This window comes from Jaculus jaculus, chromosome 1 (assembly GCF_020740685.1).
Source record: "Jaculus jaculus isolate mJacJac1 chromosome 1, mJacJac1.mat.Y.cur, whole genome shotgun sequence".
NCBI classification, from domain to species: domain Eukaryota; kingdom Metazoa; phylum Chordata; class Mammalia; order Rodentia; family Dipodidae; genus Jaculus; species Jaculus jaculus.
This window is the reverse complement of record NC_059102.1, coordinates 164,075,656-164,100,376: the sequence shown is the minus strand read 5'-3', so window position 1 is coordinate 164,100,376 and position 24,721 is coordinate 164,075,656. Positions and strand designations below refer to the sequence as shown.

General features: G+C 53.5%; 3 protein-coding genes across 4 annotated transcripts; all 3 read left to right on the top strand.

Annotated features, from left to right (window-relative positions):
* Nucleotides 1–698: 698 nt before the first annotated feature.
* On the top strand, nt 699–9,597 carry Kcnk4 (potassium two pore domain channel subfamily K member 4). The gene is made up of 7 exons (XM_004656453.3): nt 699–945; nt 1,108–1,379; nt 6,684–6,807; nt 6,933–7,093; nt 7,286–7,472; nt 7,862–8,001; nt 8,900–9,597. The coding sequence occupies exons 1-7, from the start codon at nt 930–932 to the stop codon at nt 9,278–9,280; spliced, it is 1,281 nt and encodes a 426-aa protein (XP_004656510.2). The 5' UTR covers nt 699–929; the 3' UTR covers nt 9,281–9,597.
* A 160-nt stretch (nt 9,598–9,757) lies between these two features.
* Nucleotides 9,758–14,581, top strand: Catsperz (catsper channel auxiliary subunit zeta). The gene is made up of 6 exons (XM_045137487.1): nt 9,758–9,807; nt 9,902–10,026; nt 10,105–10,536; nt 13,189–13,268; nt 13,463–13,529; nt 14,438–14,581. Exons 1-6 carry the CDS (start codon nt 9,758–9,760, stop codon nt 14,542–14,544), a joined length of 861 nt encoding a protein of 286 aa, XP_044993422.1. The 3' UTR covers nt 14,545–14,581.
* A 911-nt stretch (nt 14,582–15,492) lies between these two features.
* Esrra (estrogen related receptor alpha) lies at nt 15,493–24,385 on the top strand. Of its 2 annotated transcripts, none has more exons than XM_045157627.1 (7): nt 15,493–15,591; nt 17,012–17,348; nt 22,490–22,606; nt 22,749–22,877; nt 23,242–23,409; nt 23,506–23,775; nt 24,119–24,385. In XM_045157627.1, the coding sequence occupies exons 2-7, from the start codon at nt 17,024–17,026 to the stop codon at nt 24,376–24,378; spliced, it is 1,269 nt and encodes a 422-aa protein (XP_045013562.1). In that variant the 5' UTR covers nt 15,493–15,591; nt 17,012–17,023; the 3' UTR covers nt 24,379–24,385. The 2 variants fall into 2 exon arrangements, with proteins under 2 accessions (XP_045013562.1, XP_045013557.1); XM_045157622.1 differs by lacking the exon at nt 15,493–15,591 and adding an exon at nt 15,877–15,896.
* Nucleotides 24,386–24,721: the final 336 nt, after the last annotated feature.

The following is a 24,721-nucleotide window of genomic DNA, read 5'->3' as shown; positions in this document are numbered from 1 at the left end:
GAGGGGGGTCTCAGCCCCGGGAGACGCCCGCTCCGCCCCAGCTGCTGCCGCCGCCTCCGCCGGCCCGCCGGCACCGACACCGGCACCGGCGAGGCGGCGCGGGAGACCGGTCCGCAGCTGCTGCTGCAGAGGGGCGGACAGTAAGTGCGGGGAGGGCTGGGGGACTCCCGGGCTAGGGCGGCGGGGGAGCAATGGTCCGGGCGGGGCTTCCACTTTCCCCGCATGAGCACCTCCAGGAGTGGTTGACTGCCGCCGGTCACGCTCGGGCGCGTCGGCGTGAGGACGCGTGGGAGGCGGTGGGAGCGAGTGGCGGGCGCTGCGCCGTGGTCGCGCGGTCTGGTGTGTGAGCACACGCGTGCGTGGACCTCATCGGGGTGTTGGGTGTGTCGGGGGTCCTCGGGAGTGTGCCGGTGCAATGCAGCCGGGTCAGCTGCGGGACTGAGGCCGCAGGGTGGAGCGTGGGCGCACAGGTCTTTGTGCCGAGCGCGGTGGAGCGTGTCAGGGAGCGTGAATGTACGTGTGCGCCGATGTCTGCTCCCGCGGAGATGACAGATGTCTCCGGGGCTGCTGCACCGGTGCAGCCCTTCCCCCCACCCAGCTCCCCGCACTTTCCGGGGAACCTCTCCCCCTTCCTTGACCCCTCCTCCCCGCTCCTCTACCCTGGGGCTGGGATCCGCCCCAGCGTTCCTCGAAAGCACGGTGGACCCCGGAGGCTCCTTGCACTGGCAGTCCCTCCTAAGCCTGGAGCCGGAGACCAACCACCCCAGAGCCATGGATAGACCCACAGTCTGGGTCCCGCCCTGCGCACTCTGACCTCTCCTCAGGCACATTCGGCGTGCCTCTGGCCCCCTCAGCTTTCTTTTCCAAGACCATTTCTTTATGCCCCCTCTCACGAGGCAGGCTTAGTTTCTCCTTCTCCCACTCTCCTGATGGCCTGCAGTGGAGGTAAGAGGGAGGCTGGTGGAGGCACTGGGTGTTCCCTGGCACCAAGTATCTAGCCACATCTACAGAGGCACATCTATAGACAGTAAGGTTGGGGACTCCAAGGACCTTAGGGTGTAGTGTCAGACCTCTTATTGACCCCGACATCCCTGGTTCTGCTCTCAGTGACCACTGCTCCCCAGGAGTCCCCTGCTCCTCCTCCCCAGACGGCCAGCCGAGCTGTCCCCGGACGCGCCATGCGCAGCACCACACTACTGGCTCTGCTGGCTCTGGTCCTACTCTACTTGGTGTCGGGTGCCCTGGTGTTCCAGGCCCTGGAGCAACCCCATGAGCAGCAAGCCCTGCAGCAGGCCCAGAGGGAGCTGGAGCAGATTCAAGAGAAGTTCCTGAGGGAGCACCCATGTGTGAGCGAGCAGGAGTTGGGGTCCTTCATTCAGGTGCGTGGCATGAGGGCGCAAGGCCAAGTCAGCGGTCCTACAGTGGGTCTCTACTCCGAGTGCTGCTTCCAGACCTGTATCTCTGAGGATTGGGTGCACTGGGGGTGGGGTGGGGGAAGGTTGCTGGGATCCAGGTGTCTGTTTTCATTGTGGTGGCCATAGGGTCCTTTATTTTCCTTGCCTGGCTCTGGGCAGAGCTCCTGGAATGCCTCCTTCTGTGTGATGTTGACTGAAGGAAGGAAGTGAGTGAATGAATCGCACAGAGGATATCTGCAACTATCTAACCCCATTACATTGTCAGGAAAAAAAAAAAATCTAGGATGCTAAATTACCTGTAAAGTTCAGCTAAACGACCAATGCATTTTTAATATATCCCCTGCAGTTTTGTTTTGTTTTGAGGCAGAATCTCGTTATGTAGCGCTGATTGCCCTGGCACTCACTTTTGTAACCCAGGCTCCCTCTTCACACTTGCAGCAATCCTGTTGCCTCAGCCCCCAGGTGCTGGGATTAAATGCCTGAACCACCCTGCTTGGCTCCCTGCAATGTTTTTTTTACTTGCTACCACACTAGCTTTCATATATTTTTGGAGTCACAGGTGCCTTAAAGAAGCCCAAGCATACTGTGAATAGCTCCCTCTGTGTCCCCAAGTGTGCAAATACGCATGTGAAGATGATTGTGGAGGGTTCCTGTCCATGTCACTGTGGCTATCAGGTTCGTGACTCTTCTTCCCCAGGGCGTATGGTTACCAGGCAGGCAAGTGTGTGTGTGTGTGTGTGTGTGTGTGTGTGTGTGTGTGTGTGAGAGAGAGAGAGAGAGAGAGAGAGAGAGAGAAAAGAGGGGGTGAGGAGTCAGGCTTCCTTAAGGCACTTTTGATGAGGCTCCTTTTACCCAGTAAGAAAGCTACAGCATTGGGAGTCCAGTTGGTGAGCTCCTGTGTTGCTTCTGTGACTTCTGAGTTACTGTGATGAAAAGCTCTCGTTTAAGTTAATAAACTGATTTTTCTCACTTGATGGAAGAATACCCCTTGTTCCCTGCTTGTTCTTTGTAGAAGGAGGGGCTATTCAGCAGAGTGGAAGCCTCAACATTCCAGGGGATCCAGTGCAGAGATTAGAGTGGGGTGAAGCTTGGACATAGGCCACCTGACATGTCTCTCACATTTCCAAAAAGCAGGGCAAGCTCAGCTCAGTGAAGCCTGGGCAGCGAGGGTGGTGGCCAGATCACAGGGCCAAGTGAGGGAGGGAATCTGACCTATTTTATCTACACAATGCAATTGCTTTATTCTTGAATAAGAAGGAAGATGAAAAGGAGGGTCAGGACCTATAAGGATAGGTGGCCGGCTGGTGTCCTGCTTCTCTTTCACATGGAAGAGTCACACCTTGAACGCCCATCATGCAGCACCTACTGTGTGCTGTGGTGTTGCACATAGGGAAACATGCTGAGGTGGCACAGATACAGGCTTCTCTCTGGAGAATGTTCCATTTCTAGTCAAGGGCACAGATCCATAGACAGCCAGATCACTATAGGATGCAGAGGAAAGGGAGGTCTCCTTCCTTCCTTTATTGTTAAGCATCCACTGTATGCTGGGCCCTGGGCTGGGTGCTGGGGAGCTGCAGGAGTCTTGGGAAGAGATGGCTCTTGAAGAGAACCAGGTGAGAGGGGTAGGGTTTAGACAGTGGCACATAGGACTCCCAGAGAGGAACAGCATGGAAAAGGCGTGGAAGCTGGAAAGCTCTGAGTGTTTTGCAGAACCCAGAGAAAGCAGATGCCTAGTCATTTGAAGCAGGAATTAGGACACACAGGATGACAAAGGAAATTTTTTGGACAAAAAAAATGTTACACAATAAAAATTTAATCATTTTAATCAAATATTTCTCCTCTTGCCTTTATTTAAAAATAATTATTACAGAAAATGGAATAATCTCAGAAAGCCTAGGGGGAAGGGTGGGGTGCCAAATGAGAGTCTCAGGAGAGAAGACTGGGCAAAGGGAGGTTGAAATCAGTATGAAAAAGTGAGGGTTGGAGAGAGAGCGCAGGAGGTAAAGTACTTACCTGGCAAATATGAAGCCCTGAGTTTAATCCCCAGAACCCATGTAAAAATAAAACTACTAAAAAGAGTCGGGCGTGGTGGCATACACATTTAATCTTAGCACTGGGGAGGCAGAGGTAGGAGGATAGCTATGAGTTCGAGGCCACTCTGGACTACATAGTGAATTCCAGGTCAGCCTGGGCTAGAGATACCTCAAAACAAACAAACAAACAAAAACAAGTACACATATTTTTTAAGTGCTTGAAACTGGGTGTGGTGGTTCACACCTGTAATTTCAGCACTTGGGAGGGTGAGGGAGAAGGATTGTTGTGAGTTCCAGGCCAGCTTCAGCTACTCAGTAAGACCAAAAACAGCGAAAAGGAGAGGAGAGAGTGTTTGTGTATTAAAGTTAATGTTGGGCTGGGGAGCCTAGATTCTTCTGCAGACAGAAGGGAACCTGGAGGTGCAGCAGTCACTTTAGGAAGATGAACTTGGAGTGGGTCTGGCTAATGAAGATTGTAGTAGTTTAGTTAGGAGATAAAATATGGGTTGTGGCCAGGTGTGGTGGCACAAACCTTTAATCCCAGCACTTGGGAGGCAGAGGTAGGAGGAGCACTGTGAGTTTGAGGACACCCTGAGACTACAGAGTGAATTCCAGGTCAGCCTGAGCTTAAAAAAAAAAAAAAGTTGTGGGGGCTGGAGAGATGGCCGATGGGTCAGTGGTTAAAAGTGCTTGCTTACAAAGCTAGATGGCCTGGATTTGATGCCCCCATACTCACATGGAGACAGACACATAAAGTGGTGCATACATCTGAAGTTTATTCACAGTGGAAGGAAGCCCTGGCACGCCCATACTCTCCCCCCTTTCAAATAAATAATAAACACAAATATTGAAAAAAAGATGGGTTGTGAACTTCCAGAAGGACACTGTATGCGCCTTATGGAAGGGGCCATTCTTCATCTCCTCCTCCCTATACTCTGACCTCCCAGCACTCAGGGCAGGCACTCATTTCTTTATTTATTTCAGAGCGACAGAGAGAGAGAGGGAGAGAGAGAGAGAATGGGTGCGCCAGGGCCTCTAGCCACTGCAAAGGAGCTCCAGACGCATATGCCTCCTGTGCATCTGGCTTACGTGGGTCCTGGGGTATAAAGCCTCAAACCAAGGTCCTTAGGTTTCACAGGCAAGTGCTTAACTGCAAAGCCATCTTCCCAGCTCTCAAGGTAGGCACTCATAAGACACATAGTAATCTTCAGGATGGCAAGAGGGGCAGGCATATACTCATTTAACAAAACTTGTTGAGTACTCAGTATGAAACACTGGGTATTAGTGGAGTTGTGTATGTGTGTGTGTAAAGTTGGCCACAAAATCTGATGATATATGGACCTTTCTAAAGGGAGGTTCCTACCTTTCATTAGATTGCCTAAGGAAAGGCACTCAAACTTACTTTCCAAAGAGACATGGGAGTGATGGCACCTGTGGCAACCTAGAAATCACAGGGCATAATCATCACATGGGAAGTTATCCAATGACCTTCTTGCTCTTTACATCTAATCTACGAGCCTGGTGCTATAACCATCATCCCATTTGGTAGATATGCATGCCTGGTGTGGTGGTGCATGCCTTTAATCCCAACAGTTGAGAGGCAGAGGTGGGAGGGTCGCTGTGAATTAGAGGCTATTTTGATACTACGTAGTGGATTCCAGGTCAGCCTGGGCTAGAGTGAAACCCTACCTCGGAAAAACAAAAACACAACAAAACAAAAAAAGAAGGAGGAGGAGGGAAAGGAAAGGAAAAGGAGAGAAAAGAAGAGAACCTGAGGCCCAGAGAGTTAACTTGTGTAAGGTTGAACAGCACCAAGATTCCAACCCAGGCAGCCTGGTTCCAGGGTCTGTGCTCCCGGCTAAAATTAAGACTCCAAGTCCAGGCCTGGCACACATCTTTAATCCCAGCACTCGGGAGGCAGAGGTAGGAGGATCACCGTGAGTTTAAAGCTACCCTGAGACTACATAGTGAATTCCAAGTCATCTTGGGCTAGAGAGAGTGAGACCCTACCTCGAAAAACCAAAACCAAACCAAACCAAAAAAAAAAAAAACAAAAAACAAAAACCAACCAGCAAACAGAAGAAACATGCTAGCTAGAGGGCTAGAGAGATTAGTGGTTAAGGTGCTTGCCTGCAAAGCTCAAGTATCCGAGTTCAATCTGCAAAACCTAAGGGCCCTAGTTTAATTCTCCGGAACCCACAGAAAGCTAGGTGCACAAGCTAGTGCATGTGTCTGAAGTTCCTTTGCAGTGGCTAGAGGCCCTGACACACCCATTCTCTCTCTCTTTCTATCTTCCTCTTCTCAAATAAATAAATTTTAAGGACTGGAAAGATAGTTTAGTGGTTAAGGTGCTTGTCTATGAAGCCTAAGGACCCAGGTTCAATTCCCCAGTACCTACATAAGCCAGATGCACAAGGTGGCACATGTGTCTGGAGTTTGTTTGCAGTGGGTAGAGGTCCTGGTGAGCACATTCTCTGTATCTGCCTCTTTCTCTCAAATAAATAGATAAAATATTTTAAAAATATTATTTATTTACTTGTAAGCAGAGAGGGTTAGAAGAGAGATAGAATGGTGTGCCAGGGCCTCCACCCACTGCAAACAGATTCCAGATGCATATGCCACTTTGTGCATCTGGATTTTTGTGGGTACTGGGGAATTGCACTCAGGTCCTTAGGCTCCGAAGGCAAGCGCCTTATCCGCTAAGCCACATCTCCAACCCTAAATAAAGTATTTACCTTTAAGAAGCTAGCCAGGGCTGGGCACGGTGTTGCACACCCTTAGTCCCAGCATTTGGGAGGCAGAGATAGGAAGTTCGCTAATGAGTTCCAGGCCAGCCTGAGATAACATAGTGAGTTCCAGGTCTGCCTGACCTAGAGTGAGACGCTACCTTGAAAACAAAACAGAACAAACAAACAACAACAACAAAAAGACAAAAACAGAAACAGAAAAAGAAGAAGAAGCTAGATGGGTAGTAGACAGATAGAAGATAGAATTTATTGTCGGAAATTAGGGTTCCAAAACTCAAATATTTCTATAGACCCTTGAAAGTCACACAAAGTTGTCTGTAGGTGAATTGGGCTACAAAATTTACCACCTGCTGTAAGGGACTGCCTTCAGGCTTCAGCTAGAACAGGGGGAAGGGGAGAGTTGGAAGGCAAAGGCTGAACGTTTTAGAGGCAGGAGGGCAGGAAATTAGCCCAGACCAGGACTGAGGATCCTCCTTCTTGTCCTGCAGGAGGTAGCTGCTGCCCTGGGAGGGGGTGCGGACCCAGAAACCAACTCCACCACTAATGGCAACCATTCCGCTTGGAACCTGGGCAGCGCCTTCTTTTTCTCTGGGACCATCATCACTACTATCGGTGGGGGAGAATACGGGGCATTTGGTTGGGGAAGGGGGCAAGGAATTCCTTCTGGGGGAAGGTGCAGGGAGAGGCAGGGGTGCCAGGCAGCACCTAGACTTCCTGTATCGCCCCCATGTGCTCAGGCTATGGCAATGCAGCCCTGCACACGGATGCCGGGCGCCTTTTCTGCATCTTTTATGCACTGGTGGGGATCCCGCTGTTTGGGATGCTGCTGGCGGGGGTCGGGGACCGGCTGGGCTCCTCTCTGCGCCGGGGCATCGGTCATATCGAAGCAATCTTTTTGGTGAGCTGCTTCAAGCCCATTGTGCACTGGCTCTGGGCTTGAGGGTACCCTTCCCTTGATCCCCGGCATGTGATCACACCCCCGTAGAGGGCAGGAGCCTCTCTCAGCGTGTGGCAGGATGGGAGTGGGTGGAGAATGGGAGTGGCGTATTACTGGCATCTCCACGGTCCTGCCTACCGGCCCGCTTCGCAGAAATGGCACGTGCCAGCCGGGCTGGTGCGAGTGCTGTCGGCGGTGCTGTTCCTGGTGATCGGATGCCTGCTCTTCGTCCTCACGCCCACATTCGTGTTCTGCTACATGGAGAACTGGAGCAAGCTGGAGTCCATCTACTTCGTCATAGTGACTCTCACCACCGTGGGCTTCGGCGATTATGTGGCGGGTGAGGCTGCCCTTCCTGCCCTCAACCCAACCGACTTTCCTCCCGCACTCCAGCGCTGCACGCTAGCTTTTCCCTCCAACTCCTACTTGGCCTAGGAATGCACCATCACAGTCATGCAGGCATGCAGCACCTCTTGCGTACTCGTGATCTGCATCACACGCATGCTCACACGTGTACGAAGCATGACCCCCATATGTGTGACCTTCTAGGGGGGCACCCCCCTCTTGCGTGCTCTGATCTCGCACAACTTTTACTCCCGCACACTCATCTGCCTGCACGCGTCCACACGCTAGCACAACCTTTTTTGCCCTGGGGAGGGCGTTCTTGCTTGACAAGGTGGGGGAACTCCCACAATCAACTTCTTTTCTCCCTCCTGGTGGACTCCCCAGGCGCCGACCCCAAGCAGGAACATCCAGCCTACCAGCCGCTGGTGTGGTTCTGGATTCTGCTCGGCCTGGCCTACTTCGCCTCGGTGCTCACCACCATCGGCAACTGGTTGAGAGCCGTGTCCCGCCGCACCCGGGCGGAGGTATGGGCTCCAGGGTCGCCTCCACACCGCGCATGCGCTACGACGCCTGCATGCTGTAGACTACAAGCTGGTTGACCAGTCTCTTCCCTCCCCTCCAGAACGTGGGTTCCTCGGGGACTGAGACCCCGAGTATGTCCCACCGAGAGTAGAGAGGAAATTCAGTTTTGCCAGCGACTCGACCACTCTCAAGGATACAGTCGCCAGCAAATAAAATTTCAGAAAGTGCAGGGAGTGGTGGTGCACGTCTGTAATCCTATTATTTGATGGCGCTGAGGCAGGAGGACTGCTATGAGTTTAAGGCCAGCTACATGAGACCCTGTCTCGAAAAGAAAGAGAGAAAAAAAAAAAAAAGCAGAAATCCCAGTTAAATGTGAATTTTAGCCGTGCGTGGTGGCGCACGCCTTTAATTCCAGCACTCGGGAGGCAGAGGTAGGAGGATCACTGAGTTCGAGGCCACCCTGAGGCTACATAGTGAATTCCAGATTAGCCTGGGCTAGAGTGAGACCCTACCTGGAACTCTCCCACCCCCCAAAAAAGTGAATTTTAACTTCAGATGAATGAGATTTCAGAGCATGTCACAAATATTGTATGAGGCATACTTTATACTAACGTTTTGTTATTTATCTGAAATCCACATTTAACCAGGGTACCTGCATTTTATTATCCGACAACGTAGAGGCAGCAAACAACTGAGGCTGAAATAAACCTGGGGCTTTCTAGAAAGGATGCTGAAGAAGGGGGGTGCTGCGGGCAGATGCAGGGCGGAGAAGCGTACCTCTCTGGCCAGCTGCGGTTGGGGGAACCCACAAAAGGAGGATGCGATTGGAGACAGGGCAGCTCCCGGGGTTGCAGTCTGTCCAGGATCCTGGTAGAGGATTACCTTTCCTCCCCCGCGCAGATGGGTGGCCTCACGGCGCAGGCTGCCAGTTGGACCGGCACGGTGACGGCGCGGGTGACACAGCGAGGCGGGCCCACCGCCGCGCCCCCGGAGAAGGAGCCACGACTCCTACCCCCACCGCCCTGTCCAGCACCGCCCGTCGGCACACCTCAGTTCCCGGCGCCCCCGGAGAAGGTCCAGACCCCTTCCCCTCCCACGGCCTCGGCTCTCGATTATCCCAGCGAGAACTTGGCCTTCATCGACGAGTCCTCGGACACGCAGAGCGAGCGCGGCTGCACCCTGCCCCGCGCGCCGCGCGGGCGCCGCCGTCCCAACCCTTCCAGGAAGCCTGCCAGGCCGCGGGGTCCCGGGCGTCCCCGAGACAAGGCCGTGCGGGTTTAGGGACAGGACCCCTGGCCCAGGCCCCTCCAAGGGCTTCGGTTCTGTTGTTTTCTTGGCATGCTTGGCTTGTTTGACCAAAGAGCCCTCTTTCGTCGATGCCACTAAAGGCTGGCGCCAAGGGTTACCTAAAGAAAAACAAAACAAAACAAAAAACACCACCACTCGCTCCTGCTCTCTTCCTCACTTCTACCTATTTCCCGACCCCCCCTCACCCCAAGTCTTTCTATGTCTGTGCCCTGGCCGGGCTTGTCACCACACCACACCTCACGACTGTGCCTCAAAGCCTGCATCCAATAAACAAAAGAGTTTGCACCGCCGCGGGAGTGCGCGCTCCGGAGACTCGAGTGGGTGGTGTGGGGGGGGAGTGCTTTCCTCGGGTTGGCCCCCTGTCACCCCTGGGCACCCACGCTCGGTCGAGTCGCAGGTCTTCCTGGCGGTGCTCAGATTGGCGTTTCTGCTTGGAGTCAACCCGCTAGGATGTTGGATCTCCAACCGTCCGCTCCTGTACCTCCGCACCTGTACCGAGCGTGGGTCGGGAGGGATGGGGGATACATGGTGGCATCTGGCGAGGAGGGCTGTAGTTGGAAGTCTCCTCCCGCGAGACCACTCTCGCCATTCCAGAAGGAGGCTCTGCCCCTCCCTCTTCCTGGAGCGTGACCCTCCCCACCTTCCTCCCTGCCCGCCCGAGGCCTGTGGCGAGACTGGGGTCCGTTGGGGCAGGAACCATGGAGGAACTGTCTTCCAAAGTAAGAACTCTTCCCCGAGCCCAGACTCCTCCTAGGACCCATCCGAGGCCCTGGGAGTAAGCTGTCACTCAGTCTTAGCTCCTGTCTGCTCCCACCGATTCCCATGTCCCACCGAATCCCCCATTCAGACAGGCCTGGTCCAGGATGCCCAGCCCAGCCTGCCCTCCCCGCCTGCCCCAGTTCCTTTCTCCCTGCCACCCTTGGCTTCTCTCGTATGTGACCCACAGGCGGGGGTCAGACCTTCGGAGCACCGCCGTAGCTCCGGCAGGTCGTTACACAGTGATGTTAGCAATCTGTGGAGCACAGCCACGCTGTCACAAGCACAAGTGGACGTGCCCCTGGATGATGTCTGCGAGAACTTCGACGACGACGGCAGAGAGGTAGGCAAGCTTCACTCACGGACCATGTCTCTGAAAGAAAGATTCAGCCTCAAGCTAGAAGACCTGACATCCTTGGGGCAGGACGGGAGCCACGACAGCCATGCAAACCAAGCCCTCAAGATGGAGTTCGGTCAGTGTGGCCTCCCAAGGGTAGAGGGCGGGTCAGAGTCTTAATTTTCCCTTCTGTAAAATGGGGCAGCGGGGTGGGTGGGGGTGGGGAGAGGCTCGTAGGATCTGAGTTTCTAGGGTTCCCTGGGAGGGGCGCTAGAGCTAACTTCACGCTTTCACTGAACCCGATATTCTTTGCGCGCCCCCTACCGGCAAGGCGTCCTACCACGCGGAGCCGGAGAGTCAACCGAGAACTCGCGGAAGGCAAGCCAAGTGTCCTAGGACACGCTGGGTTTGCTGAATGTGGTGCTGAGTGAGGGTCGAACCTAAGCCCTTAAGCACGACAGACAAGCGCCCTATGTTCTCAGCACGGGCTTGCGGATTTAACGGAACCACGGCACCAGTTGAAAGAAAATTGTTAACTCCCTTTCGGGGTGTTTGCCTGGTAGAGGGTTCTTTCTTTTAGACGGTGGTTACTTCCTCCCCGCCCCAAGGCAGTATTTCACTCTACCCCAGGCTAACCTAGACCCCACTCTGTAGTCCCAAAATGGCTTCGAATTTACGGTGAACCTCCTACCTCAGTCTCCAGAGTGCTGGGATTAAAGGTGTGTCCCACAATATCTGGCTTTACTTTTTCTTTTCTTTTCTTTCTTTTTTTCCAAAGTAGGATCTCACTGTAGCCCAGGCTGATCTGGAATTCACTATGTAGTCTCAGGGTGACCTCAAACTCACATTGATCTTCCTACCTCTGCCTCCTGAGTACTGGGATTAAAGGCATGCACCACTACACTGGCACTTCTTTCCTTTTTAAAATACTAGTCTTTTCTTACATTTTATTTTGTGTGTGTTGTGTTCATGCACACACATGCATGCCACCCTGCATGTGGAGGTGGCAGGAATTATCTGTGTCCCACGGTCTCTTGCTGCTGCAAATCAGTCTGGCCTGCAATCAGCGTTACGTGGGTGATGGAGAATTGAACCTGGGCCAGCAGACTGCAAGCAACTGCTTTTAACCACTGAGCCATCTCTCCAGCCCTGGTTAGAAGTTTAAAGCACCAACCCTTCTGCCCCTCTCTCACTTTCCTTCCCTGTTCACCTTCACCAGGGAATCAGAACTGCTGATAACATAGCAATTGGCACACTGTTGATAACTTGCTATGTGTCAAGCAAAGGTCTTCCTTGTGATCTTTTAACATCATAACTTCTGTAAGAGTCCATTCTGGGCTGGGGATGTAACTTAATGGTAGTGCTTGCTTAGTATGTGCAACGTCCTGAGTTCAATCCCTTGTTAATACATACACACACACACACGTTGTATTATAAAAGTTTAGTAGTTTTTTTTTTAAATCTGTATTTGAGAGAGGGAGAAAGAGGAAGAGAGGGAAAGAGAGAGAGAGAGAGAGAGAGAGAGAGAGAATGGATGGATGGACACGCCAGGGCCTTCAGCTGCTGTAAATGAACTCCAGACGCATGCATCACCTTGGGTATCTGGCTTACATGGGTCCTGGGGAATCTAACCTGGGTCCTTTGCCTTAATTGCTAAGCCATCTCTCCAGCCCTCTTTAAAATATTTTTTTTTTAAAGGTAGGATCTTGTAGCCCAGGCTGACCTGGAATTTACTATGTAGTTTTAGGGTGGCCTTGAACTCATAGAGATCCTCTTACTTTTGCCTCCTGAGTGCTGGGATTAAAAGCATGTGCCGGGCTGGAGAGATGGCTTAGCGGTTAAACGCTTGCCTGTGAAGCCTAAGGACCCCGGTTCGAGGCTCGGTTCCCCAGGTCCCACGTTAGCCAGATGCACAAGGGGGCGCACGCGTCTGGAGTTCGTTTGCAGAGGCTGGAAGCCCTGGCGCGCCCATTCTCTCTCTCTCCCTCTATCTGTCTTTCTCTCTGTGTCTGTCACTCTTAAATAAATAAATAAATAAATAAATAAATAAATAAATAAATAAGTAAAAAGCATGTGCCACCACACCTGGCTAAATTTAAAAATTTTTATTTATTATTTGCAAGCAAGGAGAGGGTGAGGAGAGAGATATTGAGAGGATGGGCCCTCCAGGGCCTCTTGTCACTGAAGAGGAACTTCAGATGCATTTGTCACCTTTGTGCATCTGGCTTAGTGTGGATGCTAGGGATTCCAACCAGGACCACCAAGTTTGCAAGCAGATGCCTTAACTACTAAGCCATCTCTCTGGTCCCAAGGGTTTCTTTTTGGTTTTGTTCTTTGAGGTAGGCTCTTGCTCTAACCCAGGCTGAACTAGAATTCACTGTGAAGTCTTAGGCTGGCCTCCAACTCAGTGATCCTCCTACCTCTGCCTCCCAAGTGCTGGGATTAAAGGCGTGCACCACCACACCTGGTTTATAAAAGTCTATTTTTTTTTGGGGGGGAGTCTATTGTTATGACCCCATTTTACAGGTGCTGAAGTAGTTGAGGGTCAGAAAATTTCAATCACTGGCCCTAAGTCTCACATAGTGAGGTAGTCAGTACTGGAACCCAGTTGGGTGGGATTTTAAAGCCCAGGATTGCAGCCACAGTTTCACCCTGTCTTCAATTGAGGTAAGCAGTGGACCTGGTATCTGAGCCCTACTTCCTCCTACCAGGCTTATTCATACATCTCTGCTCTGGGGCAGACCCAGGATCCTGTAGATGACTGACTCCTTTTTTTCTCTTCTGCTAGATAAGTTGAACTCAGAGTCATCCACCAGCATCTCCGAGCACACACCTCATCGAGCCTATTGGGAAGAGCAGCAGAACAGGGTTGGAGGAACCTGGGGTTACTGCTGGGAAGGGGGTTGTTGGATGAGAGGTGGGCAAGTCGAAGGTTGTACCAGTGGGAGGGTGGATAGTAAAACAGAGGTGTAGGCAGGCTGGTGTGGGGAGGGATCAGAACATTTCAGCTGTGGGCAGAACTAGGTTCCTATGGGTGTTTGAATCTCTCACCATTTTTTCAGCTGCCCCTGCCTCTGATGGAAGTCATGGAGAATGAAGCTCTAGAAATCCTCACCAAAGCCCTCAATAGTGAGCACCCATCCCCACCCCACAGCTTCCACCAAAGACCCTGGCGGATTGGGCAGACTCAGGGCTGTGGGAACAGGGTTTTAGGATGCATATGCCTTGTCATATCCATTTTGCAGTTACAGATATCCCAAGGGCGCCCCAAAAGTTAAACGTTGAGAGACCAGGCACAGGGTAACCCAGTGGCAAGAGCATGGGATGGGATGATTTGGAGGCCTTAAAGCCAGGGCTTTCTAGTCAGTTACCTTTCTCAACCTACTTGTGTGAGTTTGGCTTCCTGCGTGGGAAGCTGTGATACGATGCGTCTAGATCATTCGGGTACATTTATTGGACACTGGATTATTAAATTATTTATTTATTTATTTATTTGAGAGCGATAGACACAGAGAGAAAGACAGAGAGAGGGAGAGAGAGAGAATGGGCGCGCCAGGGCTTCCAGCCTCTGCAAACGAACTCCAGACGCGTGCACCCCCTTGTGCATCTGGCTAACGTGGGACCTGGGGAACCGAGCCTCGAACCGGGGTCCTTAGGCTTCATAGGCAAGCGCTTAACCGCTAAGCCATCTCTCCAGCCCTGGACACTGGATTATTTAGGTAAACAGCTGTTTATGAAAGGACCAGGTGACTACTTAAGAGTTGGGTGGCCCAGGATGTGGCTGTGAAGCTGGTGGATTTCAGTGACCTGGTTCAGTCATGCAGCATTTTCTTCAGCCTTCTCATTCATCCCTACACCTTAACAAGCCGCACGTTGAGGATCCAAAGTCCTCCGCATACTAACCCATACCCAAACGCCCAGCATAACTGCCCCGCCCCCAAATCACCTGCCGTTCCTCTGATCCCACGGGTGGAGCCCCTTGGGGGAAAGCTTTGCCAATGCTCACTGCCCTGCACTCACCTGTGCCCTCTTTCTAGGTTACAAGTCCAAGGTCGGCAGGACCCACTTCATGACTAAAGAGCTGCAGCGATACATCGATGGGCTCAGAAAGCGCCGGAACCAGAGGCTGTACTGTATAGTTTAGAGAACCTCCCACCCACGCAGCCGCCCCAACTCTATCCCGCCTGTGCCCAATCCCATCGTCAGACCTAAGCTTGAACCCCCCCCCCATCTGTGTAGAATTTAAACCCTAGAGAAATTAAAGAGTCTATGCATGGTCCCTGAGTCAGTGCGTGGCTGCCTGCGTGAGGCGGACGCACGTGGCTCCGCCCTTCCCCATGACCTTCATTCGGTCACCGCAGTGACCTTGAGTTTTCTCGCTGGGTCTCATGGCCGTGCCTTCCAGGGACGAGCGATCCCAGGCTACTTGCATGTTTTAGGTCTGCGCCTCCTACTCGGGGTTCTAGTTTTGGACAGCTTATTGAGTCTGTGGTTCAAGTGCTCCCAAACCTTATCTTTGGGGAAGGGGAAACGCGGAAAGGGGTAGCTGTCTCCTTAGGCTCCACCCCATATGCATATGCAAATACACGGTCCCTTCGCTAACCACGCCCCCTAATTTACATATGTTCCCTCTGCCCCCGCACTGCGTCCACTGAGTGACCTCCGCCCAATCTTCTCTGGCAAAGCGCGCCCCGCCTTCTCCGTTAATGGGAGCGCCTGGCTCCACCCCCTCCAGGCTCGGATTTCCAGCGCGGGTCGGGCTCTCGGGCCCCACCGCTCGGGCGGCCGCGTACGCGTGAGCGCGGCTGAGGCCCCGCGGCGGTGGGGCGGGGCCTAAGAGAAGACACGCCCACCGGCCCTCGGTCGCCGCCCCCAAGCTCCGGGTACGCAGGCGCTGCCCGCTTCACTTGCCTGATTAGCATAGGGCTCCGGGGCCCACCCCCTGCTTTGCATGCGCGCGGCCGGCCCCGCCCCCGCTGTCAGCTGGAGGAAGCGGAGTAGGAAGCGGCCGCGATGTCCTTTTGTGTCCTACAAGCAGCCAGCGGCGCCGCCGAGTGAGGGGACGCGGCGCGGCGGGGCGGCGCGGCCGGAGGAGGCGGCGGAGGAGGGGCCGCCCGCGGCCCCCGACTCACCCCGGCGCTCCGGGCCGCTTGGCCCCCATGCCTGCCCGCCAGCCTCGCCGGAGCCCCAGGTCCGGGGCCGAAGGGGAGCGCGGCGCGGGGGTGGGCGGACGGGCGGGCGGGGCGCGGGGGGCCATGTGCGAGCGCGGCCCGGGAGGCGGGCGGAGGCGGGCTCGGGCGGGGGGGGGGGGCGGCTCCAGGGCCCGCCGGGGTCACCGTCGGACTCGAGCTAGAGCCGGACGGGGTCAGGGTCTGGGCGGGATCCGGAGTCCGAGTCCAGTCGTAGTGGGCCGGCCTGGGTCAGGGTCTGGCTCTGGCTGGAGCTCTGTGTCCAGGCCCCGGTTAGCCTCAGGCCTCCGATGCAGCCAACCCCGGGGTAGGGTTCAGTTTGTCACTTGGAACATTCCGAAGTACCTGGGGCGGGTTGGGGTGGAAGATGGGGAGGATTCTCAGTGGGAGAAGGGGGCTCTGAAAGACCACGTGGGGGCGCTCCCCGAGTCTTGGGCCACCCTCTTCTCTGGGTCAAAGGTCATCACACCGGCGGGGAGAACTTCTTCCTTCTTGCTCCTTTACTTCCTGATAACCTGATAGAAGTCCCCCCCCTCCGCGGGCAGTGGGGGAGGGAAGGCAGGCAACTTCGGGCAAGTTCCCATAGGTGTGCGCAGGTTGAGGGGGGCAGGGTGCCCGGGAGGTGGTGGACTCTGCGGCAGCCCAGCCGGAGTGTAAGAATGAGCTGTGCAGGCCCAGGGTGCAAGGAGGTGGAGCCGCGCCCTACACCGTGTTTCTGGACTGGGCATGCTGGGGCAGGAGGAGGGTGGCGTGTCAAGGGTGAGACTTTTCTCTTTCACGGGAGCCTGCCTGTGTGTGAATGTGGGGGACCTGGTGAAAGAGCGTGTGCGCATCTGTGATTGTGAGACTTGGGTGAAGGTTTGCTTATGGAGTGTGTCCTCTGGGGGAAGTGTATGAGGACTGGGGCTTGAGAAAGGCCATTCGTGTAAGCGAGCATGTGTGGGCATGTGGGACAACTGAGAAGCCTAGGTGAGTCGAGTATGATGAGAGTGAATGCATCCGCTTCCCTTGGGCCTGTATGCCTCAGTGTGCTCTCTTGGATATAGAATGCCTATACATGTGGGAGGCCCCCCATGGACTGGAGAAAACTTGGAGGAGGTACTATGTTTCTGGCTGAGGGTTCCAGGGCTGCTTGACGGTTGCCCAGTGGCTGAGGTTACCCTGCTTCCTGACCTGGGTGGGAGTCAGGCTTGCCAAGTGTCCCTCAGGTTCCCAAGAGGTAGACCTACTGTCAGTTAGGGTCCCTGGAGGCTCTTGAGACTGTTCCCATGGTGATAGCTGGGGGCCTACTTGGGCAGCTCTTCCTTGGACTCTGCTCTACTCCCTCCCTTTGGCTGAGTCTGGAAGGCTGGCTTAGCCCCAGTGTTGGGCAACCTATGTGGCATGGTGCCTCCCTGTGACCCTTACGGTCTTTCCCTGCAGGTGACCAGCGCCATGTCCAGCCAGGTGGTGGGCATTGAGCCTCTCTACATCAAGGCAGAGCCAGCCAGCCCTGACAGTCCAAAGGGTTCCTCCGAGACTGAGACTGAACCCCCGGTGACCCTGGCTCCGGGTCCAGCTCCAGCCCGCTGCCTCTCAGGGCACAAGGAGGAAGAGGATGGGGAGGGGGCTGGGCCTGGCGAGCAGGGTGGTGGGAAGCTGGTGCTCAGCTCCCTGCCCAAACGCCTCTGCCTGGTCTGTGGGGATGTGGCCTCCGGCTACCACTATGGTGTGGCATCTTGTGAGGCCTGCAAAGCCTTCTTCAAGAGGACCATCCAGGGTGAGCCCCCACCTTGCTTCTGTGCCCTTCCTCTATATCCTTTGGGCACCTTCCAACAGGTACACTGTTAGGTTCAGGAGGCCTTGAACCTGCCCAGGTACTGCTTAACTTTAGCAGTCTGGAGTTCCCAGGTACATCTTTTCCCTTAAAAGAGAAAGGATGGCTGAGGATATGGTGCAGCTGTAGAGTGCTTGTCTAGAATGCACAAAGTCCTGAATTTAGTCCCCAGCACTGCATAAACTGGGTGTGGTAATGTGTGCCTGTAATCCTAGCACTTAGAGGTGGAGACAGGTGGATCAGAAGTTTCATGTTATCTTGCCTATATAGCAAGTTCAAGGCCAGCCTGGGCTGCATGAGACCTGATTGGAATGGGATGTGAGAAATGATGCTGTTGCCTGCTGCCTTGGTTTCTGAAAGCTGTAGGTTTGACCCCTTTTACAGTAGCCTGTACCTGTTCTCAGAATTAAAATTTTTTTTTAAATTTTTAATTTTTACTATTTTACTTATTTGAAAGAGAAAGGACAGAGAGAATGGGCATGCCATGGCCTTCAGCCACTGTAAACAAACTCCAGGCACATGCACCACCTTGTACATCTGGCTTACCTGGGTCCTGGGGAATGGAACCTAGGTCCTTTGGCTTCATAGGCAAACACACCTTAACTGCTAAGCCATCTCTCCATCCCCAGACATTTTTGGGAGGAGGGGATTTCGAGGTAGCTGACCTGGTCTCAGGGTGGCCTCAGACTTACTTTGATCCTCCTATCTCTGCCTCCTGAGTAGAGTGCTGGAGTGCTGGGATTAAAGGCATGCACTACCAAGCCCAGATTCAGGCTTTTTTTTTTTTTTGTAAAGGGCACACCAGGTCTTCTAGCCACTGCAAGCAGACACATGTGCCACCATGTGAATCTGGCTTACTTGAGTTCTGGGGAATCAAACCTGGGTCCTTAGGCTTCTCAGGCAAGTGCCTTAACGGCTAAACCATCTCTCCAGCCCCAGACTTTGTTTTTGACTTGCTTCTGGTAACTGCTGACCACTCATTAGCATAGAATAGGTCTCCCCTTTTCTTGATTGCCACAGAGTACCACCAAGTCCAGGCAGGTTTTTATGGATAACTGAGAAGTGTATGCTATCATTTAGGACTCAACCTAAACATAGGCATTGGGGGCTAGGGAGATAACTCAGTGGGTAAAAACTCTTTGCCTAAGCATGAGGACTGTAAAAAACTGGGCATGTTTGCATGTGCCTGTGACCTCAGCATTGAGTGGAGTAGACACAGGAGGATCACTGAGGCTCTCTAGTTGGTCATTCTAACTGAAAAATAGGAAACAACAGGTTCAGTGAGAGACTCTCGAGTAATAGAGGACCCTTAACATATTCCTCTGGCATAGCCCACATATGTACTACACACACAAAATAACACTATTTTTTTTGAGATAGGGTCTCGCTTTAGCCCAGGTTGACCTGGAGTTCACTATGTAGTCTCAGGGTGCCCTCAAAGTCATGGTGATCCTCCTACCTCTGCCTCCTGAATTCTGGTTCCACATTTTTAAAAATTAAAAAAAAAAAAAGGCATTCTTGTTCTTAAAATCCACACTGTTTTTTTCTCCTCAAGAAAGATCAAGGGCTGGGGAGATGGCTCAGCAGTTAAAGGCACTTGCTTGCAAAACCTATTGACCTGGGTTTGATTCCCAGTACCAATGTAAAGCTGGTTGCACAAGCATCCAGACTCATGAAATGGGCATACTTCTGGAATTTGTTTGCAATGGCAAGAGGCCCTTGCCTGCCCATATACTCTTTCTCTCTAAAATGTAAGCAGTGTTTTTATTTTTTGGTGGCCTTTAACTCACAGCTATCCTCCTACCTCTGCCTAAGTGCTGGGATTAAAGGAGTGCACCACCATGTCCAACAGCAATTATTATTATTATTTAAAGAAAGCAGGTAAAAATTTGAGGGTAGCCAGGTGTGGTGGTACATGTCTTTAATCCTAGCACTTGGGAGGCAGAGGTAGTTGGAACACCTTGAGTTCAATGCCACCCTGAGACTACATAGTGAATACCAGGTCAGCCTGGGCTACATTGAGACCCTACCTCAAAAAAAGAAAAAAAAAAAAAGGTTTTGAGAGCGTCTCACTATGTAGCTAGCCTGGAACTTACTATGTCTTCCAGGCTGGCCTAGAACTCTTAAACATCCTGCTTCAACTTCCCAGGCAAGCACCACCACAGTGGGTGTGAAAACATTGTTTTCTTGACTGCTTATCATGTGCATCCTGTCCTTTCCCTGTTATGATCTCCCTCCCCTATGCACACTCACACACACAGCAATCATGTGATGTGTCCGTGTTAGAGCTGAGGCCCAGGATGGCTTCTTAAATTGCACAGTTCTCTCAGGTAAAAATGGCAGAACTGAGCTGTGTGTGGTGGTGCACGCTTTTTATCCCAGCACTCTGGAGGCAGAGGTAGGAGGATCGCTGAGAGTTTGAGGCCAGCCTGGGACTACAGAGTGAGTTCCAGGTCAGCCTTGGCTAGAGTGAGATCTTACCTTGAGAAAGATAAAAGAAGAAAGAAAAAAAGAAAGGGAGGGAGGGAGGGAGGGAAGTAGCAGAACCAGGTGTTGAGGAGATGGCTCATCAATTAAAAAGCCACTTGCTTGCAGAGTCTGCTGGCTAAGGTTCAGTTCCCCAGTCACCCACATAAAGCTAGATGCACAAGCATCTGGCATTCATTTGCAGTGGCATGAGATCCTGGTGCACCCATACACACACAAATTAAAAAAAAAAAATTAAAAAAAGGAAAAAACGGCAGAACTATTGAGCTGCATTCAAATGGCAGACTGCTGCCTCTGGGTATTACTAATAACTGGACTTTGGGCCACTGATTATGACAGTTCAGTGAGTTTTGATTTGGCCAATATGCACAGATGTAAAACTTTTCCTTGCTGTGAGGACAGTGAGGCAGTGGAGCCAGGGCTGGGTACCTCCCACCTATCCTGGAAGCCTTCATTCAGTCTGAGGGCCAACACTGCCCACTATGCACAGTAGTCATTTACTGAGCAACAGTGCTGTGAGCCATGCTAACTGTTGTAGATGACCCCTGCTCATTCTTGCCTGCCTTTGCGCTGTGAGCATGATGTTTTTTATTGGGAGGGGGTAGGGGGTTGATGCAGGGTCTCACTTTAGCCCAGGCTGACCTGGAACCCACTCTATAGTCTAGGCTGGCCACAAACTAATGGTGATTCTTCTACCTCAGCCTCCTGAGTACTGGGATTATAGGTGTGAGCCAGTGTACCTGGCTCTTTTTGGTGCTGGGAATGGAACCCAGAGCCTCATGTACACTAGGTACATATTGTGCCATTGAGCTAAATCACTAACTCCAAGTTCCGCTTTGATAATGCTAGTTCTGCAACTGGGAAAATGGCTTACAAGGTTGTATAGGAAATGCCTGAGGGTTGCTTAGTTGTTAAGTGCTGTTATCAGAATGGCTCAGAACCCCCCCCCCACTTTTTTTTTTTTTTTTGTCTTACTTGCTTTGAAACTTAGGCTCCCTTCTTATTCACAATACTGCTACCTCAGCCCCCAAGGGCTAGAATTACAGGAGTACACTACCATGCCAGGCTTGCCCTTTGCTTTTCACAGACTGCTTTGCTGCCATGGTTAGTTCTAGGCTCTGAGGACACTGGGACTGAGGCTGGGGGAGGAGAAACTGACTTGCCCAGAACTGCCTTGTTTCAGCTGTGGTATGTGCTGGAAGGCAAGGAGCAGTATGCATGCTGAGAACTAGGGCTCTGGAGGCCTCCCTGAGGAGGCATCTTGAGCTGAGCTCAGCTGCCCTGCTGGGTATTTGCAGGAGGGGAGGTATGCAAAGCGCCTGCTGGCTACTTGGGTCATTTGACGCTTGGGACAGGCCTGCCTGTGAGACTGGGAGGGCTGCTAGCACCTTCTCCACACCAGGTTTTATTACTGGCCATGGGGGCAGTCAGAGCCGTGGTGGAGAAATAGGCAGAGATAGCACACAGGGTAAACCATGCACTGTAGCACACATCTGGAATCGAGCAATTGGGATGCTGAGGTGGAAGGATTATGAGTTTGAAGCTAGCCTGTGCTATGCATGTGGAGTTGTTCTAGGCTAGTTTGGATTGCATAACAAGAACAGATTTGAAGGAGGTAAGAGAGATAGTGTGAGCTGCACACCCTGAGACAAGGTCTTGTCTGAGGGACACAGCAGGAAGCAGAGGTCACAAAGGTGACAGACACCCATGGCATATATGAACCCATAGGCTGTGGATCTATTCGTGCTTGCACTCAAGGGATGTCATTGAGAGTTTGGGGAAAGGAAGGATGGGATCCCTCTAGCTGCTGTGCAGAGAATAGGGACAACAAGAGGTGACTGACCCCTGTCAAGGGTGGAGGCTGAGGCAGGAGTTGGGTTCTGGTTGGGAGAGGAGAGGTCCCCAGCGCTGACAGTGAGTGGGATATGAGTGCAAGAGGAGATGCAGCCCAGGGTTCTGCTTGGGCAAGCGAAGGTGGCTGCAGGCTTGGAGGTGTAAGATCTGGTAGATGAGAAGCCTTCCAGCCTACAGGATGTCCAGAGGGCCATTGGATGTGTACATCTAGAACACAAGGCTTCTAGGCTACAGCTCAGAATGTGAAAGCCTGGGAGGGAGGGAAGGAGGAAGGGAGGGAAGGAAGATGAGGTAGACCATCCCTGAGCTGCTTCAGTGAGGTTCACAGAAGTCATAAAGCAGCCCAAGTGTGGGAGGAGGACGAGGACAGAAGAGTCTGGGAGGAAGTGTTCAGGAGTTTCTAGTAGTAAAAAGTGATCAATGTGTTGGATTTGGACAACTCATGGTTGACTTGGGTTTAGCAGCCTGGACGTCACTGTGGCCCCTGACCGCAGATGAGGGCAGTGCAGCCCAGAGGCATGGCTTAAGGCAGAGATGCAACTTGGCTGCCTGGGTCCTGCCCTGTGGATGTCCCCACCCAATGGCTGTCCCACTTCCTGCCCTGCTCATGGCATCCTGCTCTCCCTTTCCTCCCCATGCCCCCTAGACTTATGCTTGCCCAGGGTGAGTCAGGGCTCTCCTGTCAGCTGGGTCCCCTCTGGGCCTCAGGAGGCCGCCACTGGAGCCCTGCCTCTTCCTGGCAGGGAGCATCGAATACAGCTGTCCGGCCTCCAATGAGTGTGAGATCACCAAGCGGAGACGCAAGGCCTGCCAGGCCTGCCGCTTCACCAAGTGCCTGCGGGTGGGCATGCTCAAGGAGGGTGAGTGCTGGGCAGATTGTGGGGGAGACGGGGTGGGCAGTTGGGTGGGCTGGGCAAAAGCCTGGGAAGGGGTGGAGAATGGGCTAGGGAGAAGGGCTCAACTGATCAAGCATATCAACATAGTCCCATCCTGCAATTCAAGGGGTGCGTCTGGACCGTGTCCGGGGTGGGCGACAGAAATACAAACGGCGGCCAGAAGTGGACCCGTTGCCCTTTCCAGGCCCCTTCCCTGCTGGCCCTTTGGCAGTATCTGGAGGCCCCCGGAAGACAGGTGAGAGCACTGTGGTCCATAGAAGGTGGGGGTGGAGCAGCCATGGGAGGCTTATCGGGCATCCTAACAGCGCCTGGGACCCACATCTCCTTTACTGACTCATTCCCCGAGAGATATTTATGAAAACATCTTGAAGTGTCAGGATGCCAAGTAGTATGTCTGTGACCAGTGCTGGGGTTGGAATACAGGGCCTAGCACATGCTAGACTGGCATGGTAAGTGAGCCACACCCAGCCTTGGGGAGAGGCTTTCTAATGCCAAGAGCCTGCCCACAAACAGTGAAAAGACACTTGACTCCAAGGGGCTTGGGAAGCCTGCCAGTTCCCAGTGTTTGTGATAGTCATCCTGTGCCTGTCTGTCCACAGCCCCAGTAAATGCTCTGGTGTCACACCTGCTGGTGGTTGAGCCTGAGAAGCTGTATGCCATGCCCGACCCAGCAGGCCCTGATGGGCACCTTCCTGCTGTGGCCACCCTCTGTGACCTCTTCGACCGTGAGATTGTGGTCACCATCAGCTGGGCCAAGAGCATCCCAGGTAAAGGGCCCGTGGCCAGGGGCTTTTCTGAGTGGGGCAGGCTGCGCTTGGCTCTTTGTATTTGCTCAGCGGGCTCTGTTCCCCATCGCCCTCCAGGCTTCTCGTCGCTGTCGCTGTCTGACCAGATGTCAGTACTGCAGAGCGTGTGGATGGAGGTGCTGGTGCTGGGTGTGGCTCAGCGCTCTCTGCCACTGCAGGATGAACTGGCCTTTGCCGAGGACCTGGTCCTGGATGAAGAGGGGGCACGGGCAGCTGGCCTGGGGGAACTGGGGGCAGCTCTGTTGCAGCTGGTGCGACGACTGCAGGCCCTACGGCTGGAGCGTGAGGAGTATGTCCTGCTAAAGGCTCTTGCCCTTGCCAATTCTGGTGAGTGTGCAGGGAAGCCCCCCTTCCCGTGTCTCCCCCTCAGGCCCTCAAGTTGTGAACTGTGATGATGGTGCACTTGCATTTGCAGTTCAGGAGAACAAGGCAGACCCTGAACTGCACAGGGATTCAGAGCCCGCAGGAACAGAAACTGTTTAGTGAGAGGAAGATGGGGACGGTAAGAGGTGACCATAGTCGAGGGACAAAGGGTTGGCCTCATCTCATGGGCAAAGCATCGAGTGGTGTCCCTAAGCCAGCTAGTCAGGCCCCACCGAGCAGTGCCCGAGCAGATGTGTCTTGCTTTTCCAGAGGTTGCCCTGGCTAACAGTTCTCTTCCCCTCCTCAGACTCTGTGCACATTGAAGATGCTGAGGCTGTGGAGCAGCTGCGTGAAGCCCTACACGAGGCCTTGCTAGAGTACGAAGCAGGCCGGGCCGGCCCTGGAGGGGGTGCTGAGCGGCGGCGGGCCGGCAGGCTGCTGCTCACACTGCCGCTTCTCCGCCAGACAGCTGGCAAAGTCCTGGCCCATTTCTACGGGGTGAAGCTGGAGGGCAAAGTGCCCATGCACAAGCTTTTTTTGGAGATGCTTGAGGCCATGATGGACTGAGGCGAAGGGTGGGATGGGTGGGGGTGCTGGAAGGATCTGCCCAATGTGGGGTCAGTCCCCAAAGGGACAGAACTGGGGTCTGGGTAGTGCCACAGCCTGCTGGCAGGGCCAGGGCAATGCCATCAGCCCCTGGGAGCAGGCGTCATGCCCTCCCCTCCCCCCTTTTGGGGGTGTCAGAAGCTGGGAAGTGAATGCCCAGAGCTGGGCACAGTGCTGCCCCTTGCAAGCCATAACATGCCCCCCAAGTGTGTTGGGGGCCTTGCGGAAGCCATAGGGGGCTGCAGGGGATGTGTGGGAGGCAGAAACCTGATCTCAGGGAGGGAAGGGGATGGAGGCCAGGGTC